The sequence below is a fragment of the Epinephelus fuscoguttatus genome, linkage group LG4 (genome assembly GCF_011397635.1).
Source record: "Epinephelus fuscoguttatus linkage group LG4, E.fuscoguttatus.final_Chr_v1".
Taxonomy (NCBI): domain Eukaryota; kingdom Metazoa; phylum Chordata; class Actinopteri; order Perciformes; family Serranidae; genus Epinephelus; species Epinephelus fuscoguttatus.
This window is the reverse complement of record NC_064755.1, coordinates 39716779-39732837: the sequence shown is the minus strand read 5'-3', so window position 1 is coordinate 39732837 and position 16059 is coordinate 39716779. Positions and strand designations below refer to the sequence as shown.

Sequence of the window (16059 nt, the reverse complement as noted above, 5' to 3'; positions counted from 1 at the left end):
GTTCCAACACAAACACATTGACAAAAACACAGTGTTATTTGGCATAAACATGTTCTAGAAATACCCAAAATAAAAGTGTGAACTTGAAATTGAGCATAATAGGGCCTCTTGAATTAACATCATTGTTAGTAAAATCCACCCTGAGACAGACTCACTTCACATTTTACTTTTTTTTTTTTGTTTTTTTACTAAGTTTTTCTAAGCTTGGCATAAAAGTTTGAAAATGTTTAAGTTACACTCGGACAGCCTCGAGTGGTCTGAGACATTTCTGTCCTCCTCTGATCACAACCTTAATTTTTTTTTTTTGCCATTACAACATTTGAAAGTTTCAACCAGAGCAGAGGAAATCCATTATCTGTCCCCTCAAAACTTGGTAGCTACAGAACAGAGCGTCTGGTTCCACCTGCATGTGGTCAGATTAAAGTGACACATTGACTCACTGACAGAGGGAAGGCTGAATGTCTGTTGGAGAAAGTGTTTTTTTAAATGAGCACTTCTGTTACGTCTGGGTGCCCTGACGGATGTGGAGTGTGTATACGGCGCGAGGCTGTGGGATGTAGATAAGCCCGGGGTGCTTCTTCCTCAGGACACCGTCGCTCCACAGACAGGCCACCCAGAGCGCCACCAGGAAAAGAGCTGCAGAGAAACTATCCACCACAGAAACACAACTTTACTTCAGACTTTGTACACCTGCTGGAGTGCAGACCATGCAGCTTTAAATATGAATCAAAAAGTTAGATGCATACAGAATGTTCCAGAGATACAGTATAACATCATCAGGACAGCCGGTGCGCCTGTTCCAGCATACCTGTAGAGCATGAAGAGGCCGTTGCCGTCGGGAACCATGCCCCGCCTCCTCTGGTGCATCACTGTGGCGGTCATGGCAAAGAAGGTGAAGATGAAGAGGATGAAGGTCTGTCCCTCAGTGATCAGGTACCTGATGCGAGAAACAAGGAGGATTGGAGTAATTTTGTTCCAAAGTTGTATAATTGCCTAGAGTTGGTTCGTGTTCTCACGGCAGCATTTACAAGAGGACCAGATCAAATGCCTTGTGTGAGAAAGCTGCTCTTGATTGGTCAGAATTTCCATGTGGGAAAAATCCAGGAAGTAAAGCAAACGTTGAAGAAGAGTACACTGGCAAGATAAATGTGACACTTTCTAATGTCACAATGGAGGGACAACTACGCAGGTTGATTTTAGCGCTGCTCATCGTGGACTATATTGCTGTCATTGTTCATTTTAGTCAAAGCATACAGTTTGAAAACGAGGCGCGGCTCCAACTACAAAACAATGTTTTGATGCATGTTTAACCCAAACAATGTGTCATGTGACTGCAGTTGGTTCAGATCCAGGTCGGAACACGTTCTCACCACAAACAAACCGCACCAGAGTTCGTTTGTAACCGGACCAAGTCCACCTCTTCAAGTAGGCCTCTGTCTGGTTGTTTTGGTGCACAGCTGAGTGTGATTGCTGTGTTCACACCTGCCCAAACAAACCTCACGTAGGATACAACTTAACTTGAGTTCGATTGAACCAAACCAAACAGGGCAGGTGTGAAAGCACCCTCTGAGTAATAATGGTTTCATGTTTCAGGTGTTCACCAGAACCCCGTATTGGTTCTGTTGTTGCAGGACTTAATGCACCAAGAAACATTTTCAAAAGAGTCCATCATTTTCTTCCAGCTGGTTTTCTGTCTTTTGAGCTTTGACTAAAGCTGTTTCAATCCCCTCTTCTTCTTCTTCTTCTTCTTCTGTGGTGCTTTAATGGCTCCAGCTGGAGAATTAGCTCCACCAGACTGGTACTAAGGCAACCAGCCAACTCACAGACTTCGACTGGCACCAGTTTGCCTACAGACAGGGCAGATCTACAGAAGACACCATCACCATAGCTCTTCACTCAGCACTCAGCCATCTGGAACACAGCGGGAGCTATGTGAGAATGCTCTCTGCTCTGCATTTAACATAATCATCCTGAGTACGCTGTCTGTCAAGCTCGGACCCCATCTCTCCTCCACCGTCACATTGTACACTTACAATTGTACACCTGCTCACCCGACAAATACTATCATAAAATTTGCAGATGGCACAACAGTGGTTGGCATGATATCACGGGGAGATGAGTCAGCGTTCAGGGGCGAGATCCAGAGGCTGGTGAGGCGGAGCTCAGCCGACAATCTGACGATAAACATACAAAACTCATCAATGATTTCAGAAGCGCAGCACAGACCCTTTCCCGCTTATAGATGGTGACCATGTGGAAAGGGTTGCAAGCTTTAAATATCTGGGTATCCACATCACTGATAACCTCACCTGGTCTGTTAACACCTCAGCTGCTGTCAGAAAAGCTCAGCAACGCATGCACTTAAGTTAAGTTTAAGTTTATTTCCTTTATTAATCCCCCTGAGGAGAAATTCAATGTTTTCACTCTTGCTTGTCAATTATACACAGGTCCGAAAGACACACACATGCACAAACAGGACCTATACATGCACAAATTGGAGAGATGTCAGAGTGGGGGGGCTGCCCTTGGTGAGGCACCTTGGTGAGCGGTTGGGGGGTTCGGTGCCTTGCTCAAGGGCACCTCGGCAGTGCCCAGCAGGTGAACTGGCACCTCTCCAGCCACCAGTCCACGCTCCATATTTTGTTCCAGACGGGGACTCGAACAGGCGACCCTCCGGTTCCCAACCCAAGTCCCTATGGACTGAGCTACTATCTGAATGACCAGCTGCTGGTAACATTCTGTCATGCCTCCACTGAAAGTATCCTGGTGTACTGCATTACAGTACGCTGGCTGTACAGCAGCAGACAAAAAGGCTCTGCAGAGGGTCATAAACACAGCCCAAAAAATTATCGGCTGTCCTCTCCCTTCCCTGGAAGTGGATGCTGCCCTCTGGAAAGCACAGCAACAAGGACAACGAATTCAAATACAAAGGATGAACAGACTTACTATGTGTACTTTTTTACATAGTACACTTATTTATTGTTTATTATATATTAATGTGAGGATTGGATGGTTATTATACTAATAGTCACTCAACAGGAGGGGATGGAAATGAGCGTTCATTCATGTTTTATTTTGATAAATTTCTGAAAACACCTCATGGTGAAATTAGATTTTTTTAAAGATATTGTGAAGAATATTTCAAAAAATACAAAAAACAAGGACGGTGATAGCCTATAGCTATATATATATGTTTCTAAGACTTTAAAGTTTTAGAAACTACACTTAGCAGTGATGTGAGGGATAAACTGTTTTCAAAGGACAAAACTACTTAAAAAAAAAACAGACATGGTTCTTGAACGCTGCTTTCATCTCTAGGTGCTGTCCTCATTGAGTAAAGTAATTAGTCAGCAACACCTGAGAACTACCTGATCAATTATTACTAACACCTGGAGGCACTCACACACACACACACACACACACACACACACACACACACACACACACACACAGCCTCAGGTGTATTGATAATCAGATACTAGCTACAGTTTTAGTTCAACTGTTATCTGTCAGACTACAACACAGCAACACAATGTAAAAACCCGCCACAAGGCCCATAGGCTGACCTAGCACATCTAATATCAACACACTTATGAAGGAGTGAGTTAAACTGTGAGGAGCCTACGTCATGTGAAATGCTGCATCCAAGGCTTTTCACCTGACCAGAATACAGCTCTCTTCATATTTAAAGATATCACACACTGTTTAAAATATTGTTAATCGGCAGTTGTGTCAGACTTCTATCTTCTCCAGTATTAGTGGAACCCTGCTGCTGAGGCACTGCCAAAACATTTGATTTGTAAATGTTCTGTAAGGCAGGGAATAACTAACCCTGCTTCTTCAATAGCTTCCTCTTTAGTATGGTGTGGTTATGCGCATGTGAGTAGTCGACTCGCTTAACGTGGAAAAACAGATATATTATTGAAATTGCACTTATTTTTCTTTAGATATCTCAGGCTGTTTATCATCATTTTGTAAAAGGAAGGATGAATGTTTTCAGAATGTACACTTTACACATTTGGAGGTGTTATTTATAGGTTAGGGTTCTACAATACATTTTTGACTGAATCCGGAACGACCCATCGATCGGGACTCGTCGGGCTCGGATCAGGTAGCCACACTCTAGTGTGTGTATGTGTCCCCTATCTATAGGGGCCTGTCTGAATTTCTGTCTTATATTATTTTGTAATATAACTGAATTTTCTATCCATACATATAATCTTTAAATATATTAAAATTATAAGGCACCTTTGAGTAAACTGCGAGTATCATTTAAGTAGGCTATCTCGTGGCCGGGCAGAGTGTCCTCTTTTTTGGAAATCAAAATATGGTCACCCTAAAATAGCATATACTCCTAATTTAGTAATCCAAGTGTGATTTATTTGTACAGGCCTGTACATTACACCCCGGAAACACTTACACAAAATAGTTTGAAAACAATTTGTATTAGCTGGGTAACTTCAATCCCACTCACTGGCTTCACTGCAGTCCAGATTTTAAAGGGATAGTGCACCCAAAAATGAAAATTCAGCCATTATCTACTCACCCATATGCCGAGGGAGGCTCTGGGGAAGTTTCAGAGTCCTCACAACACTTACGGAGATCTGAGTTGGAAGTGGGTAGCAGCACAACTGTACACCTAATGGCTGACTACGATCCAGATTAAAACATCCAAGAACACAGAATTGAAACCAGAAAATATCTCCATACTGCTCATCCGTAGTGATCCAAGTGTCCTGAAGCCCCGACATAAAAAGTTGCTTGGAAAAATGTCACCTGAGCCTCCCTCGGCATATGGGTGAGTAGATAATGGCTGATTTTTCATTTTGTGGGTGCACTATCCCTTTAAAGTTCAGAATTTGTATTGATCACTAATCAGGTCAGTTAATATGTTTGAATAACACATATCATGGCTCTCCAACGTTTCCTCCTCACTTGGCTGTATTCGGTGCACCTCGTGCATCCGGGCAGTTTATGTAGAGCGCACAATGAACGGGAGCTGAGTCAACGCAGACAGAGGAAATTCTTCACATAGTTAAAATACATGGAAAAAATTATTTGTGAGTCTTCTTTTGATGCGCACTAATAAATATCTAGATCTACTCACACCTGCAAAACACTAAAATAAATTACATACAATAATTTCATAATAATTTTGTCACTAATTCTTTGAAATGTTCCTGTCTCTTTGTGACGTCTTTTGCATCATCATTCCAGTCGCCAGGAGACAATGTGGTACGTTTCTGGTGTATGGAATATGTGCAAATCACAAATATGTAACACTTGTTAGTTTCATACATATCATTTCAGTTTTTCTAATATGACAAAGTATGAGTCGGCCTTGTCGTCAGGAGGTGGAGGGGATGTTGGATGGTGTGACACCTCGGCGAGACACCTGTCAAGCTGCAGATCACTGCTCAAGACCAACAAACAACAAAACCAGATGTTTCTTAATGACCCAGCGCTGTTTTTTCAGTAGAGATTGTGCCACCAAAAACAAGTATTTTAAGCCAAAACATGATCTTTTTCTAACCATTACCAAGTGTTTTTTTGTCCTAAACCTAACTACACAATGACCACAGCATTGTTGAAACATTAATTTCAGTGTACCCACTATATAATAATGCATAAATGTAATGTGTCCAGAAATGAACAATGTCAACATATATTGTTGTATGATTGTATTGCCTCCCGATGACAAAGTCAGCTCATATACATGTAACATGTTTGTGGTTTGCAGCGATGCACCATGCCAACACTTTCTTGTGGTGACTGGGCTGATCTATCAGTCGCTGATGTGTCCTGTGGAAGTGTCTTTGAGCAAGTTACTGAAGATCACTGACTTTGTGTTGACTGGAGTCACTGAAGAAAATCTGGAGATGGTGATTAGATTCACTGGCAGGTGGCAGGAGCATCAATCTACACTGAGTTTGTGCTAACAGCTTTGTGTGAAGAGAAACAAAAACTAATCTGGCATTCTTCACTTGACTTTGGTACATTTACACGCAGAGACGCTCATCCAAACACTGACGTCCAGTTGGGACAGAAGTAAGAGATTAAATTGCTTCTCCGTCAATAAAAACACAATGTGAGGAACTCTGCGGTCGATCGGCTCCCCACTGAGACAACAGCAGCAAAAACAGGAAAACACACAAGGACATCAAAGTAGAAGTACTTAAAGAGATTATCCCAGAGACTCAACAGCAAGCTGTGAAGTTATCAGAAAACAACATACAGGCTAATCAGCATGAAGGGAGGCATTTCTGTCATGATTAAACAGATAGAGTGGATTACACAGTGGAGGGATCTTTGAGGTCATGTGCTTTTATTTGGATGTATACATATTACACATCAACTTTGCACAGTATGTACTATGTAATCTTTATTGTATACTGCTTTTGAAGTGCATATTCAAGAAACGTATACCAGCAGTAAATATGCACCATCGGATATCAATCACAGTACGATACCAACCTATCGCCAGAAAAAATGCTGACATTGTATGTTTCTGCAAACCACGGATATGTTACATTTGTACGTTATTATGTAGTGAGCACGTTGAAATTTCTGTTTCAACAATGCTGTGGTCATTGTGTGGTAAGGTTTAGAAACAAAATCCACTTGATAATGGTCATTCGGACTGAATGCAATGATTGGCCGAGCGTCTGTCTTCCCCACGTGGAATGGCAAGACAAATTCGGACCACCGTTTCCACCTCTAGCCACTCCAACAGGAAAATCAGTTGGCAAAAGAAAGAATATTGCAGAAAAAGCTGACACTAAGAGAGAACTCGATGCTGCAAGAGACAAAACTCAGGTCAACACTGGCTCTGCTTTCGAGCAATGGCGAAGACTGATGCAGCTTCATCCTGAGCTAAAAAGGGACGAGATGGTCGCAGAGTTTCTGCTGGACAGGTATTTTTTAGCTGGCCTCTAATGTAACATAGGCTATAACGTTATATATGACAACACAGCATCCAGTTGCTAATGGCTAACGTTAGCCTACTGTAGCGTAGCCTCTCAAACATAACGTTATCTTCCTTGTGCGTTTCCACTTACTAGTAACATATACACTACTATCTAGAGTTAGCACTGTAACCTTATTCTAAAACTCACTCCAGTTGAGTTTTAATACTCCGGGGTTGTGTCTGTCTGTCTTGGTGGTAACGTTACACTCGCTTTCCTCTTGCGTGTATCTAACGTTACCTTGCCAACGCCTACGTCTAGACGTAATGAGGATGTAATGGAGGAGGGGGGAGTAGGCCTTTGGAGGGAGGTGGAGTTGCAGGAGGGGGATGGGATTTTTGAAGGGAGGCGGGTGTTGTGGATGTTCACATTTTTTCTAAGTGCTGTGCGAAATGCAAGAAGAGTAGCTTTAATAGGAAATGTAATTTTGTCAGCATTATGGGTCCGTCAAAACACGTTTGCTTTTTTATATTAGTTGTATGTATTATAAGAGACATGGCTGGGATTGAACCTGTGACTGCTCAGTTACAGGACAGACAGACTCTCTGTGGGATCTAATAGTAAAGCAATCTCACCAGTAGTAGGCGGCACTGGGGACCAGTAGCATCCACCCTGCCGGCGGCATCTTCTCCTCCTGTCTCCTGTGACTAAAACAACCACTGAAGAAGAGGAAGAGGACGAGGAAGAGGGGAACAAACCTGGAGGAGACCGACAGAGGAGAGAAGGAACGATCACAGCTGAGACGCTCTGCTCCCTTATTGAGAGACCTGTGAAACATCATCCGTCACAGCACAAATACTTTTCCAAATGTCCTGAAGTGCATTTTTGTCCATGATTGTCAAGCATTGGTAGCTCACTTTGTGAACTTTCAAATCAAATCAAATTTATTTCTAAAGCATTTTTAAGATCAATCAGAGTGTTGTACAATAAAATAAGTAAAATGACATAACAAGGTAACAGCAAAATGTAAGAGAAATAATGTAAGAAACCCAAAAACATGCACAAATAGCAAGTATGTAAGTAAGAGAGGACATTAAAGCGTTTATGACTATCTTTAGGTCAATAAACGAGAGGCTCAGTCTGTTTGGCAATATTTCTAAGTTGTAAAAAGCAAACTTTCACAACAGTGTTAATTTGTTTGTCAAATTTTAAAACTGAATGAAAGATGACTCCAAGATTTCTGGCCTGGGTATGAAGGTTAGGCGTCAGGGGCCCTAGGTGGTTTGCTATACCCTGGATGGAGCTGGAGGGGCCAAATAAGACAATTTCTGTCTTACTATCATTTATTTCAAGACAGTTTTTTGCCATCCAAAATTTCACATCTTGGAGGCAGTTGAGGAGGGACCTAACTGCGTTGTTATTGTTATCACCCAGTTCACTCGGTTATCATCTGCACAGAAGTGGTAGGAGAATATTGTATTTATGGAAGCCTAACGGGAGCATATACAGGGCAAATAAGAGGGGTCCGAAGATGGAGCCTTGGGGTACACCACAGATGATGGGAGCAGAGGAGGAGAACAGGTTTCCAGTTTTGTAGTATCCCTCTTGTTTGCTTGATTAAACTACAGGACATTTAAAAAAAACTAAATGAAACTATATTTTTGTTTTTAAAAGATTAACGTCTTTAATAAGAACCAATGGGCTTGGAGCTGAGAGCCAGAGACAAGAAGTCAGACAATACTGACAGACGGACAAACACAAATATCAACAAACTTATCTTTAAATCTTTTTCTGACATGAGAATCTGATATTTACAGGTACTGTAACGTTACAGTTGATTTCATGGTGTGTTGGTGTGGCTCTATACTGAATGAAAGCTGGTAGTCAAACAGTTTTGAGACTTCTTACCACATCAGATGACCAAGGGTGTCGTCAAAGTAAAACAGGAGCTCAAAGGCATCGATCTGCGAAATAAAATAATGTTCATTAGTTTAATAGACTTGAGCCCTTATTAGTGATAGTTTCAACAGAGCCGTTATCCTCCTGTATTGTGTCTTTGAAGAACTATTCTACCTTAAAAATGCTTTTTGCAGTTGTGGGTCCGTTGCATTCTACACATGCTTTTGCTGTGTTCTGTTCTTATTCCTGCCATGTCTTCACAGGAAGGTCACCTCATATTCTCCACAAATTTAATTTCACCTCGTTAATTTCCCTCATGGCAGATGGAGGTTGCATCAGAAACATGTTTATAGTTGTAATTTTGAGACAATTATAAATAAATTGCAATGTGACTTTGCTTCTTAGCTGAAGGACGTACTCTGAAGGAAATGAATTACAGTCTACTAAATATGGTAATATCAAGACAAATGTCATGTCTTTTGATGATAATTACGGTTTAAGATCATTTTTCTGCACTTGGGGAATAAAGTCCTACATTACATCACATTAGAAATACTTCAAACATTCATACAGACATTTCTCTCCTCTGGGTGAAAATTGTAACCATTAAAAGATCCTGTCGACAACCAGTCTGTTTCTCAGCCCCTGACATTCTATGTATCCCATCTCTGTATAGATTTCACTGTTTTCAGTTAAATGCTGTATACTTTTGATTACTTACTTCAAAAGAATAGGTTTACTTTGACTCAGATAAATAAAGAATAATATTGTCTAACTAGTGTTATTTTTCTCTGCTTGTCTTGTCTGCATGCTATTTCATCACTCTGTGTGGGGCAACACTTTTTAAGTCGAGTTACCTGCTATTGTTTTAATTTCTCAGCTGTTTTTCCTGCTAAAAAAATTAGAAATTAAAAATTAAAAAAAAATAAATCCGGCTGCAACTACTGATTATTTTTATTATCGATTAGTTGACCATTATTTTCTCAATTAGGGATCTGACCAAAAAAAAAATAGAAAATGGTGAAAACTACCTGTCACAATATCTTTGAGCACAATGTAACATCTTTGTGTGTCATGTTTTGTCACTGAACAGTTCAAAACCCAAATATATTTAATGAAGCAGCAAATTCTAACCTTTGGGAACCTGGAACAATCTCCTGTTTGACAATTTTGCTTGAAAAATATCTTAAAAGATAAATTAGTTATCACAGCAGTTGCTGATTAATTTTCTTGCATCAACTAAAAGATTACATGACTAATTTTTGCATGTGACATAGGTGAAAGTTTGAATTACGAGGCACATATCTACAGATATGTTATAACTCACAGTTAAAAGCGGGGCTGCATCTGACCCTTATTAGGGACCCTTTTTGGAAAAAACAACTGTTAGAATACCCATCAATCTAATTAAGTTTCCAGAGAAGCTGCAGAAAAATCTAATACGTTGACACTGACTGAAGGTTTTACTTTATCAAGAGCAATCTTTGGTAATTAAATCATTAGGGTAATTAAAATATAATAAGTGTATTCGTTGGTCAACTATTTGATTAATTAACCAGTTGTTTCACATGTAGCTGAAAGCATAACGGTCAAACCTGTTTTCAGATGGCTGATCAAAGGCATTCTGGAAAATGTAGGAGATCACTAACTGAAGAAGACACACCCTGTGTAGCTGTGATGTCACAATGATTACATACCACTCTACAGCCCTGCTGGGTGTGGTCACAAGTACAACAGACTGCACCCAGCTGTTTTGTTTGTTTAAAACAAACAAAACAAAACAAAACAAAACACAGACGTCACAACATGTATCACAGAATAATAAAATACATGTAAATGTGTTCAGATTCAGAGGAACGTGCCAGAGACGACGGTTTGAGGTTCCTCATGATTGGATTCTCTCTGACTGACAGGTGCAGCTGGTAGCCAATCACCAAGAGCCGTCGGGTGATGGAGTCGGCTGCCAGGTGGAGGCTGGTTCCCATGACGACGGCAATGATGCCGAGATGGACAGCAGGCCGGGGCAGCGTCCTGGGGCTGCGTTCAAGCATCTGTAAGAACACAAGTTTGAACGTGATGTGAACGACTACACAGACATTTTTGTATATAGGTGTATTACTGCATGTGTGTAGCAGCATGTTGTGTCTCTCAGGTACTTTGAGCAGGATGAGCGGTGTGGTGATGTTGTACAGTATGTGGAGGTATTCTGCAGCACCAGGACGGTTCAGAGGAAACCAGTCTGCTGGAAGGATGAGCTGCAAAAGATTCAGGCAACAAGAAAATATAGATTCAAGTTTAACTTCTCTCTTAAAAGATTCAAATAACAGTTATGATTTAGATTTCTATCACTTTAAAAACAGGCCGAACTAAGTGCAGCTTCTCTTTCAGCTTTCACTATGAGCTGTCTGTCGGGGCTGGGGATTGAGCAGATTTAAATCTAAAAAAAAAAAAAAAAAATTGTTTTTTTTTTTTAAAAAAGGGACAATTTCTTGAGTCTCCTCATAACACTTTAAGTATTAATTTAATTTAATTTAAATTAAATATAAATAAATAAAAATATACAACATGGAAATGTTCATTTTATTTTCTGGCTGAAATTATCCTCCATAAATGAGCACAGTTAATCATAAAAATTTAAATTTGTCTTGCAGGAATGGAGACCAGTTAATCATCCTATTACCATGACAACAGGCCGGCCCACATCCAGGATCCAGTTGTGGACGGTGAAGCCGAGCCAGAGGTCCAAATGGAACCGAGGCTTTGACAGAACTGCCTCCATCTCCACAGAACTGGCCGCCCGGCTGCAGAACACACGATATGTCACAGACAGATTAATGTGCAGAGAGGTTCATTTTATTTAATTCAACTGGCGTCTGGTTCACTAAAGCAGCAGGTAATTATGTAGCCGGCCACTCTGGCTGCCTTCTAGACACATTGTGGAGTAAATTAATGTTGTAATGCATGATGGGATTTGTCTGAGATCAGCGGCTCAGAAAATAAACCAAAATGTAGCAACGCTGAAATAGAAACATTTACTGAAACACCACATATCTACAAGTGGGAGAAATACAAACGTGAAACAAATAATAAACTGCAAATAAATATGATAATATGAAGCCACTAAAATGTGAAAATGTTGTGAATCACCACAGAGCATCAGCAGTTCAGTGAGTTTTACTTCCTGGCTGAAGGACACATTCATGTTCCCCAGAGGATGAATCCCACTCACTTTGGTGACAACACAGTCACCAGAAGAAATGTTGGATTGCAACCAGCTGAAACTTATCCTGGTTAGAATTCCTCCAGTATTCATTGTTTAGGAGGTTTTTACCAGGAGCTGAATTATCCACAGAGATCTCTTCCTCTCCAAAACAAACAGACCAGGTGATTAAAATCAGTAAAAACAGTGAATAAAGCAGCCTCACATTACAGAACAAATCTGTTTCGGCATGATAGAGATGGGCTGCTCACTCACCACATGCTAATGTGTGTTCACCCTTTTCCAAATGTTCAGGAGGCTTTTACCAGGAGCCAACTTATCTGCAGAGCTCTCTTCCTTCACTAAAATCACTGAATAAAGCAGTTTTGTATTTAAAAAATCTGTACTTTTTGACTCGGCTGTCACAGACAGGCTTCTAACGATGGTGACTGATGTTAAAAAACGCAAAAACATGAATGTCCCTATCTAGAGCCAATGTTTTGTTTGTCCATTCTGGGCTACTGTAGAAACATGGCAGTGTAACATGGCAGTCTCCATGGACAAGGACCTGCTCCCTGTGTATATATACGGCTCATTTTAAGAAAACAAAAACACAACCATTCTTATTTTCAGGTGATTCTACACTAAAGGAAACATACTTCATTCATTCATTCATTTTCTGTAACTGCTTATCCTGTTGGGATCACGGGGGGGCTGGAGCCTATCCCAGCTGACACTGGGTGAGCGGCAGGGTTCACCCTGGACAGGTCACCAGACTATCACAGGGCTGACACATAGAGACAGACAACCATTCACACTCACATTCACACCTACAGCCAATTTAGAGTCACCTATTAACCTGCATGTCTTTGGACTGTGGGAGGAAGCTGGAGCACCTGGAGGAAACCCACACTGACACAGGGAGAACATGCAAACTCCACACAGAAGGGCTCCCCTACCCTGGGGTTCGAACCAGGAACCCTCTTGCTGTGAGGTGACAATGCTGACCACTGCACCAACGTGCTGCTGAAAAAACATACTTATTATATTCCATTTCTGCCAATATGTCCCCTTAAATCCTATACACTGGACCTTTAAAACCTCAAGTACTCTTTTTTTTTTGTTTTGTTTGTTATTACAATTACATTTACCAGTTTTGGTGGCACAATCCTGGCGGAAAAGCTGTGACATTTTGCTAAAAACACAGCTGGTTTTGAGTTTGTTTTTTTGGCATCTTGCCTAGGTACCATTGCCATCCACCATCCCCTCCACCTCCTGATGACAAAGTCAGCTTATATACTACATCACTTTATCAACATTGATATAACATGTATGAAACAAATGTAATGTATTCATGGTTTGCAGAAATATACAATACCAACATTTTCTTCTTGCAACTGAACCTTTTCCTCTAGTGTCACCATGAGGTTCACATTTGTGTTTTTTAGTGAAAATGTTGACCTGATGATTGCACTAAATCACCAAAGTTATTACAGTTCATCCTGAGGGGAACATGAACGATGAGCTACATTTCATCACAATCCATCCAGCAGTTGCTGAGATATTTCAGTTTGAACCAGAGTGGTGGACCGTTATTGCCATCCACAGAGCCACACTGCTACAGCACCATGACTAAAAAGATATAACATGAATGTACGGGCTGGCAGAGGAGGTATTTTTAAAAGATGAAAAAAGCAGAGAGCACTGAATGGTCCTGAATCCAGAGGCAGTCGTGACCTGACGTATGCTCTCCTTCCAAAAACCCCAAACTGTGAGAAAGTGGATTTTCTCCAGCTCTAATCTCATCTGTTCCTCTGTCACACATCCAGCAGAGGGTAGGCTAATGTCCTGATGCTTTCATTTGGATTCAGCATTCATTATATAATCAGGTTGTTCCCAGTGACACCCACAGCCCCATTCTCAGAGAGGAGCTGGTCACAAGCACAGCAGCAGGGTGGAATTTAAAGATGGAAACCAGCAGCACAGGACAGAACTCTTCAGCCATTTCACATCCATAAGTAAACAAACCATGATGATCGAGGGATCCAAATCAAACTCTAGACTGACTCCAGGATACACACCCAGCTGGGCATGGAGAGTATTGTACTGCAGAGTATTGGGAACACTAAAAAAAGAGATTACAAGAATAAAGTTTCACTTTTTCTTGGTAAAATTACACTTTTGTCCTTTGAGTTCAAGTTTATTGTCAATTCTTCTTGAATAAAATACAATGAAATTCTAAATGAAACATTTTTTCTCCCCGACAGGGTAGAAAACATTCAAAGTGTAAATGCAATAAAAGATTTTCTTGTAATATTTGACTTTTTTCTCTAAATATTCTAACGATACTCTCAAAAATCTTCTTTCCCAGAGAGCAGTCACTCGTCATGCTAAAGTCTAATCCCATCAGGAGAGACTGAAATCCATCCAGTCAAACCACTTTGCAGCTTTTCAACTGCAAAGGATCAACTAAGGAGTTTCACCTCATCTGAATAAAACCAAGAAATGGACAGTTTTGTTTGAGCTAAGAGAACCTTTTGTGATTCGGGTGCCTTAACAAAACCAGGAGGTGCACCTTTAAAACATCACAGAGCTGTGTGGATAACTAGACTCTGCATTTTTTGTGCATATCTGAACACTCCAAGAATACTCAGACCCCTCTGAAGTAAGCCATCCTCAGACCACCTCCCGAGATGAATCTGTGCACTGTGAACACAAAGTGCTCCAGGTTCGCTTTGCTCTTTGTCATTGTATTTAGCCCTCTAGATCACATGCTGTTGCACTGGGACGCCTGAAAACACAAATGAAACCACGTCGGCCTGTAACGCTTGCAAGGACGCAAGACGAGGAGTAGTTTGGTCGACCTGGGGAGACAGCTTAAATTCCCAGAGAACATCGCAGAGACCACACTCAGGCCAGATATGGTGCTGGTGTCAGAAACATCAAGATAAGTGGTCCTGCTGGAGTTGACTGTTCCCTGGGAAAACCAGATGGAGGAGGCCTTGAAAGGAAGAGGGCCAAATATGAGGAGCTGGCAGACGAGTGCTGAAGCAGGGGATGGCGGACCCAATGCAACCCTATCGAGGTTGGATGCAGAGGATTCGTCGGCCAGTCTCTCATTAGGGTACTCAAGATGCTGGGAGTGAAGGGACTGCATACAAGGAGAGCCATCAAGAACATCACTGATGCTGCAGAAAAGATGTCAAGATGGCTGTGGATCAAGCGGGGGATCCATGGACAACTAAAGCCACTAAGACACAAGCTGGGGCTTGATCAACCCCGGCTGGGTCGCCTGGGCGAGACTGTATGATGTTGAAAGACCCGAAACACCCAGTGACCCCAGGAAACATCACTGAAGATGTGTCTAAGTTGCACCAAGAGGTGTTTGCTAGAACAGTCCATGGAAGATACTGCACGTCTCCAGATGTGGAATGCAGAATACATCAAACGGCAACTGTTTACAGCACAGAGGTTTTACTCCAAATTTAAGTTCATCTGAAGGTGAGAGTCTTCATAACCGCACTACAGTGCCACGTCAAAGTTAAACCAAACCTACGTACATCATTAATATCATCTATAGGCTATAGTGTGAACGGAAGGAGGTTTGAGGCCTCATCAGAGCTGAAGTTGACCACAAAGAGAACTGAGTCCCTTTTCTGTTGGTCTACTTTTTGGTGCACTTTCTGAGGACTGAGTTTGGTTTGTTTCAAAAGGACGATATGTAAAAACATCCAAAGGCAGGACTAATTATAAAAAATGAATTTTACAAACCTGCACATGAGAGTTGCTGCATGCAGAGCAGAGTTCTGTCTCTTCCGGTTGGATGGCTGCATCTCTCTTTTCCAGCTCACCATCTGTTTGTTATTCTAAAACTATGTCTTTTATATCAAAATACAGATGCAGGCCTCCTCAGCTGTACACTGTATGTTATCAGGTCTGTGATATTGTTGTTAAGTCTCAGTGAGAGATAGTTAGGTCAGCAGTCGTGATAATCCTGATGCTGTCAGCTCCAAAACTCTTCCGTCATTTAAGTTGAGTAGCTTTCACATGTAAATC

General features: G+C 41.3%; 1 protein-coding gene across 1 annotated transcript; it reads right to left on the bottom strand.

Moving 5' to 3' along the window:
• Positions 1–263: 263 nt before the first annotated feature.
• cln6b (CLN6 transmembrane ER protein b) lies at positions 264–15858 on the bottom strand. The gene is made up of 8 exons (XM_049574588.1): positions 15775–15858; positions 11485–11605; positions 10961–11059; positions 10667–10855; positions 8814–8869; positions 7541–7663; positions 809–937; positions 264–647 (listed from the first exon to the last, which is right to left on the bottom strand). Exons 1-8 carry the CDS (start codon positions 15855–15857, stop codon positions 500–502), a joined length of 948 nt encoding a protein of 315 aa, XP_049430545.1. The 5' UTR covers position 15858; the 3' UTR covers positions 264–499.
• Positions 15859–16059: the final 201 nt, after the last annotated feature.